This window comes from Watersipora subatra, chromosome 8 (genome assembly GCF_963576615.1).
Source record: "Watersipora subatra chromosome 8, tzWatSuba1.1, whole genome shotgun sequence".
In the NCBI taxonomy this organism is placed as follows: Eukaryota; Metazoa; Bryozoa; class Gymnolaemata; order Cheilostomatida; family Watersiporidae; genus Watersipora; species Watersipora subatra.
This window is the reverse complement of record NC_088715.1, coordinates 8,092,643-8,100,177: the sequence shown is the minus strand read 5'-3', so window position 1 is coordinate 8,100,177 and position 7,535 is coordinate 8,092,643. Positions and strand designations below refer to the sequence as shown.

General features: G+C 41.9%; 1 protein-coding gene and 1 pseudogene across 1 annotated transcript; both read right to left on the bottom strand.

The window, feature by feature from the left end:
- Nucleotides 1-944: 944 nt before the first annotated feature.
- On the bottom strand, nucleotides 945-4,244 carry LOC137402262 (uncharacterized). The gene has a single exon (XM_068088757.1). The coding sequence runs from the start codon at nucleotides 4,242-4,244 to the stop codon at nucleotides 945-947; it is 3,300 nt and encodes a 1,099-aa protein (XP_067944858.1).
- Nucleotides 4,245-5,254: 1,010 nt separating this feature from the next.
- LOC137402261 (uncharacterized) lies at nucleotides 5,255-6,888 on the bottom strand (annotated as a pseudogene).
- Between the last annotated feature and the right edge of the window lie 647 nt (nucleotides 6,889-7,535).

The window sequence follows — 7,535 nt, the reverse complement described above, 5'->3', positions numbered from 1 at the left end:
CGCGGTCTGCTATGTACATACGTGTATACCCGACAAGCTAATTGTTATGTAATTGCACTTGAGTGCTGTAGCGAAGTGTTTGTGGTGAGCGTTCGATTTCACTGGTGTTTATTTATATATATATTCAAACTTCCATCAACGCTGGCTAATAAGTAACATCGTGAAATCTACAATAACATGTTAATTACGAATAAACACAAGGAAGTTTAAATTCCAGTAAAATAGATATCAACAGTTGCTGAATGAATGTCATTTGAAAGCTTAAAATAAAAGATTATAATAGTAGCTTAAACACAAAATAAAAGATTATAATAGTGGCTTAAACAAAACGAACCTTTGGCTTTCTGTCACATTAGCTTGCCATAGTTTCTGATAATAAAATTCTATGTATTCAACACTTCATTTGCGTTTCAAAGCTAAGCATAATAAGTTCCATTCAGCTTTTAGTGGCTGCAGACGGTTGCTAACGCAACGATCTTTCCCTTAGTCTAAACGGTAAACAAGTCCCCGCCCCCCATTGATCGTGGTCCGAGGCAGCGGGTCTGTCAAACTCATTAGCCAAGTGATCAAACGAGCGAGCGCTAACTACTGAATATAGATTCTGTATGGATATATGTACACAAATTTGTGGTTGATCAGCCGCCTAGCCTACTATTATTACGGAATTTACTTGACTGATAAACAACACACAATAAAGTCCTTGCTAAAACTATTTTAAAACTGATTTATTTATTTAAGCAGAGTAGTATAGCAGTGGTTATAGTATTAGGAAAAATACAAGTTAAACAGATTTCAAGTTAGCTACACTCCCACCTTAATTTTTCCTTTGCAAAATTTATCAAAAGTTTTAGTTTTATTTTAAAGTGGTTCTAATGTAATTTATAGCATTTTATAGCATTACAGGATCTGCATGCTGTGGAAGTTGGATGGAGGTGATGGTCGTCTCACTCGTCTCTTTGGAGCAGTACTAACTTTTGAATGGGTCTTTCTAAGGTGGAGCCTTTCGTGATGATCTTCCCCTTGCTGTCGATGCCTCGGTTGGACATCTTTATCTTCACTTTTCTTATTTTGCTATCTGTGCTGGCAATCGTCTCCTCAACCATTCCATAAAGCCACTGATTCCTCGGAGTGTTTTCGTCTGTTAACATAACTATGTCACCTTTCTGAATATTGGGTTTTGGGTTCTGCCACCTTTGTCTTTTCGTGATTCTATTCATGTACCCGGTTTTCCACAATGTCCAAAACTCTTCAGCAAAATGCTGAACTTTTCGCCACATTTTCCTGCTATAAATGTCTGTACTTCCAAAGTTTCCTGGTGGTGAAGTCACCTCCTTTGCTTTCGATGTGATTAGGTGGTTTGGCGTTAGAATTGGCACCTCTGGGTCATCCATGTGGTTGACTGCTATTGGTTGGCTATTAACAATGGCCATCGATTCATAGAAAGCTGTTCGAAGTCCTGTTGTGTCTAGTCTATTGTGGTATCTTCCGATGCGCATTCCGTCTAAGACAGCTTTCACGCTACGAATTTGACGCTCCCATACGCCACCGGTGTGGCTTGCCTGGGGTGCAGTAAACTTGAAAGTTATTTGTTTATCTAAGAGAAAAGTTCCTAGGGCAGATGTCCTCTTATTTAGAGACTGTAGTTCTTTTGAAAATTCATTGCTCGCTCCGAGGAAGTTGGTCCCTTGATCGCAGTATATAGTGTTTACTGCTCCTCTGAGGCAGATAAAGGTACGAAGGGCATTAATGAAGGAGTCGGTTGTCATGTCATTTAACAGCTCGATGTGTATGGCTCTTGAATAAAGACATGTGATAAGCAGTCCCCATCTTTTTATTTCTGATCGTCTTTCTTTTACAACAAATGGTCCGAAGCAATCTATCCCAATATTCAAGAAGGGTGGTGCAGGCTCGACTCTTTCTAACGGTAGGATTGACATTATTTGCTCCATGGGTTTACCCCGTAATCTTTTGCAGGCAATGCAGTTACTCAGAACGGACTTCGTCAGTCTGGTTACACCTATAATCCAATATCCAGCATTTCTGATGGCACTCAGGGTATATGTTCTACCTTGATGATGCGTGCTGTCGTGATAGTGGCGTACGATCAAGGATGCTATGTGGGCGTCACGTGGCAAGATTATTGGGTGTTTTTCTTGGTAATTTAGGCTCTGCGAATTCTGTAGCCTTCCACCTACTCTCAGAATTCCTGTTTCATCGACGAATGGGTTTAGTTTAGACAGAGTGTGTTTTTTGCTCAGTCGCTGCCCACTCTTTATCAAGGTGTAAGAATCTTCGAAGTGATGCTTTTGAACTTCGCAGATGATCTTGTTTTCGGAGGTGCGGCCGTCTTCTACAGAAATTGGTTTTATGGACCATGATTTAGTACAATTTTTTTGAATGTTCCTAATTGTGCTAATAGAGCGCACGAGTCTGGTCCATGTTGAGAATTTAGCAAACCTAGTGACAACTGTAGTAGGCTGCCTGACGTTTGCAGTTTTTGACACTTTTAGTTTTTTTAGCTCGGGATCTTTTGGGTCTAGAACTTCAGAATGTTGCTGATTTAGCTTGTACTGATCAATGGTTGCAGCCTTCAGGAAGTCGGGTCCAGAGAACCACGCCGAATCTGCCAATTGATCACATGGTTTTCCTCTCGATGCAATGTCTGTTGGGTTGCAGTGTCCCGGTGTGTGATTCCATTGTTTTATTTTTGTTTCAGAAGTTATGATCCTGATCCGATTGTGAACGAATGTGTTGAATCGTCTAGAGGCGTTAGATATCCAGCCTATAACAATTTTTGAGTCCGACCAGAAGAACTCATCGTATTTCATATCTAACTGCTCACGAAGCGTTTTGCTAAGTTGTGTTGCCATGACGGCGGCCACAAGTTCCAGACATGGTGTTGTAAATAAGCCTTTCGATGGTATCACTCTTGATTTTCCTACAAGAAATGCCACGTGTACATGACCATTGTCGTTAACTTGGCGGATATAAGAGCATGCTCCAATTCCAACATCACTTGCATCACAGAAGTGATGCAGTTCAGCTCTGACGACTTTACCGAAATCTTTTGGCTTGAAGCATCGTGGTATGTTGATTCGTTCTAATGCTGGCAGTTGGGAGGTCCATTTGTTCCATTTAAGAGATATCTCTTCGGGTATTTGCTCGTCCCAGCTAACATTGGCTTTGTTTATCTCTGGCAGGATGTTTTTGCCAATTAAAGTGTACGGAGCTATAAAACCAAGGGGATCGTACAATTGGCCAACGATCGAGAGGATTCCTCTTCGTGTGCTTGGTTTTTCCTGGATCTTGTTCACGAACTTGAATGTGTCGAACTCCATCGACCACTGTAGGCCCAGGGTTCTTTGTTTGGGAAGTGAGTTTGTAAGTAGGTCTTTGTCGTGTACTGATCTTTCAGATTCGGGGAGAGATGAGAGAACTTCCACACTATTGGATGAAAATTTATGTAGTCTCATGTTACCCTTTTTACAAATTTCTCGAGATTCTGCAATAAGGCTAACGGCTTCTGTCTCTGAAGCTACACTGGTGATGCCATCATCGACATAAAAGTTGCGATTGATAAATGCTGCCGCTCTCTTGGAAATGCTGCTATGATCTGTTGCAATCTTGCGTAATCCGTATGTGGCCACAGCAGGCGACGACTTGGCACCAAATAGGTGCACCTTCATTATGTAGGTTTTTGGTTGGCCTTCTTCGTTGTACCACAGGAACCTTAGATAATCTCTGTCGTTAGGCGCTACCAAAAAATTATAAAACATTTTTTGAATATCGCAGCTAATAGCCACTTGCTCCCTCCTAAACCTGCAGAGTATCCCAAAGAGGGAGTTCATAAGGTCAGGGCCTGGAAGTAGGTGATCGTTTAGCGATGTTCCTTTGTACACAGCTTTACAATCAAAAACCACTCTTAGCTTTTGTTTTTGAGGATGTTTTACTGCAAAGTGTGGCAGATACCATCGTTCTCCTGGTTTTGCATCTTCTTCCTGCACTGGCTCCGCTAGTTTTTCCTCTATCAGTTCATTCATAAACTTATGATAATCTGCCCTGAATTGAGGTTGTTTCTGAAACTTTTTGCTTAGACTTTCTTGCCGACTCTTGGCTTGCTCTATGTTGTTTGGGAGTATCGGTCGTTGTTTAAACGGGAGCGGCATCATGTAATTTCCAGCCTCCGTAGTTGTTGTATGCGCCTCTAAGAAGTTCATAAATTGGTAGTCATCTTGAGACAACATATCACTCTCGACCTCGCTGGTATTGGTTTAATAGGTTGTGCATACCTTGTGTTTAGTTCGGCAGGTCTCCTCTACACCGAAAACGGCCCACCCGAGTTTTGACCTGAGTGCATAGGGCTTATTGTCTCCACCTTTGATAGCTTCCAGAGGGAAGAAGGCAGAAGTACAGTTGGCACCAATCAACAGGCTCACGGGGAGGTTCATTGGTGGTGGCAATTTGTCCGCTATCTTTTGCAGGTGAGGGTGATCCAATACGTTGGTGTGATTCGCAAACTCACCGGTCGAGTTTGGGATAGTTTCCCACTCATATGCTGATGGTAATTTAACTTCTCCGCCGTTATAACCTTGAATGATGATGTCTCCGACCATGTTTATCCTACTCAGTTGTATTTCGCCAGTCAATGTTTCGATTTTGATGGGTTTTGTTCCTAGACTCCTCAGTCCTAGTTGTGTCGTGAGATCTTTGGTTATATAAGAATGGTCTGATGCTGAATCAAGGAATGCATAGATCAGAACTTCATTGAGCGGGTTTGAGGCTGAGGATACATACACTGGCATACCCATATTGAACAGCTTGTTTTGGGATGTCGTTCTTGTGTTTTTATTTGACAACTTAATTAAATCCGCACCCTGTAGATCTTGGTATTCCACCGGAGAAATGAGAGGACAATGCTCCGTGCTACTGGTTTTGTTGGAGTTCAGTGTCTGCGCCACTTGTGGTGAGTTGGTGTTTTTAGCTGCATTACCCGGAGTTTGTCGATAATTTAAGTGAGCTGAAGCTGTTTGTTGGTGAGGCGTGGCGTTTCTGGGCCACATGTGTCCTGAATTGTAGTTTCGGTGGTCCGCATTTTGTTGCTCTTCATCCCAGTCTTCTTTTGTTTTATGTAGACATGTGGCATGCCCTGGTCTTCTTCATTTGGAGCAGATGTTTTTTCCTTTACTGCTGCATCTGGCAGCCCCGTGACCATGTTTAACGCAGATGTAGCACAGCATGTTGTTAGCAATAAACCTCATACGCTGACTATAGGGCTTTTCCCAAATTTTGAAACATTCTGCCACTTTGTGGCGGGGTCTTCGCAGTATAGGCAACTTCTCTCTGGTGTATGGTCGACGCTGTTTGTGGCTAAAGATCTGGTGTTATTGGGTCTTGGCCGTTTGTCATGTGCCTTCTCAAGATTTTGCATTAGAGGCTGTGAGCGCATTTCTGCTAAGTCGTCAACAAATGAAGCGAACTCTGCAAATTTAGGGTAACGCATTTCCTTCTTCCGTATACGGTGTGTCGTTGCACCCCACTTTTGATGCGCCCAGTCAGGAAGCACTCTTGCAAATCGTTCGTTGTTGAGTTCCTCGTCTAAGCTCGCTAGGCCTGGAATCGATTTCATGGCGTTACTACAGCTCTCCAGGTAGTCGGCATATCTCTGGAGGGCTGGCGTGTCGTTAGCAGAGATCTTTGGCCAAGTATCGAGTTTGTTTTTCATTGAACGGGCCACGTCCAATTTGTTCCCGAATCGAGAGGTGAGTTTCTCTCGTGCATGTCGATAGCTCAGCTCCGTACGAATCATAAATTGGCCATTTATGCATTCCCTAGCAGTTCCTTCAACATATTTTTTAAGGTATCTTATCTTTTCAGAGCCGTCTTCGATGCCCATTGAAGAAAGATAACCGTCAAAATCACACTCCCAGTCGTCGAACTCTAGTGCATTGCCGCTAAAGATTTCAGGTTCGATGTCAACCTTTCTAGATCTTTTTATTCCTTGCGTAATTTCGTTCGCTAAAATGCGAATGGAATCGCTCTCTGATATCTCACTGTTAGCATGAGATGCCTGATTGATCTTTTCTTTTACTGAAAGTGCGTCGAGTCGGCTCCATATGCCCGTTTTTCTTGTTGGAGTTTCTGGAGGCGACTCTAGGTTCACTGGTTCGGTTCTTATAGGCTCTTCATACAGTGGCATACTCTGTTGGTAAGGCGTTGATTTAAGTAAGGACGCTCTTAGTGGTGGCTGCGCATTCAAACTGATTGGTGTTGTGAGTGTGGATGTTGCTCCCAGTCGCTGTTGCTGTTTAGGTTTCGATCCCAACTCTTCTTCTATATTCCTTTCTTCAAGGTATTCTTCAAGTTTCCGCTGCTCTTCAAGTAGCCTCTCTTTGACTTCCAGCTGTTCCTGTTCTCTAGTTTCTTCTTCTTCATATGCCATACTCTGCTGTTGTTCCAGGATTCTTTGTGTAATCTTACTGGTTTCACCAATAAAGAATTCAAAGTGTTGTTTTATTTTCATTTCCACTCTATTATCAGATAGCTGAGACAGTTTAGCGTAATCAGAGGTAATAGCTGAAGCCTTCGCTTCAATATCAGTTACGCATGCATTGAAAGTTTCTGACAAAACAACACCTTTAAGACAGCTCTTAAAAATAACATCGACCGCTCTTAGCTCTCTATTTATGGAAGCATACAATGAAAATGCAACTCATTTTTCTGGCTTTCTTTGCCAATTGCAGAAGCTTTGAAGGTACGAGTAGGCCTGGTCTTAGCTATGATTTTTACTTCACTTAATGAGTCAGCACTGGTTGTAGGCATAATTGGATCTGCTAATTGATTTTTAGGATTGTCGTCCAGGTCAAGTAAGCTGTTGTTAACTCCAGCCATAATATGATCTAATTGATTTAAGAAGACAATTACTTCGCTTTATAATGAAAGACAGATTAGATCAACCACAAGTTCGTATACAATCTGAGTTAACTAAATTGAGCATACGCTGCTCGAGTCACAAAGCCGAATTATTTTCATGAACCGTACTCTGGACCAGTTTTGAATGGGTCTGATCACGATAGGCTAAACGACCCAGACCACGATAGAGCAAAGGGAACGAGGTCACACAGGTAGTCAGAGAAAGAACGTTGATTCTAGGTTAATTTAAACACCAATAATATTAGAAGAAATACAAGTTAAAATTTAAGAAAAAATACAATCACTGTCAATGCTAATTTATGAAGTTTATGACATTTACTAAATAACTATTTTAATCAAGTGAAACTTATCCAACAGTTGAATGTCTCGGAGTCCGTTACAGAGTTTGGTGGTGTAGTCCTATATAGTCCTCTCTGTAGTTCACGATATTCAATCTGGCTCGTTGGCTCTGTCTATAGTTTGCAATAATCAGTCTAGCTCGTTTCCCTGTCTGTAGTTTACAATATTCAATCTGGCTCGTTGGCTCTGTCTATAGTTTACAGTATTCAATCTGGCTCGTTGGCTCTGTCTATAGTTTGCAATAATCAGTTAAGCTCGTTTCCTTG

Bases quoted from the DNA above. Each gene is read 5' to 3' on its own strand.
- LOC137402262 (XM_068088757.1), bottom strand. From the start codon at position 4,244: ATGTTGTCTCAAGATGACTACCAATTTATGAACTTCTTAGAGGCGCAT.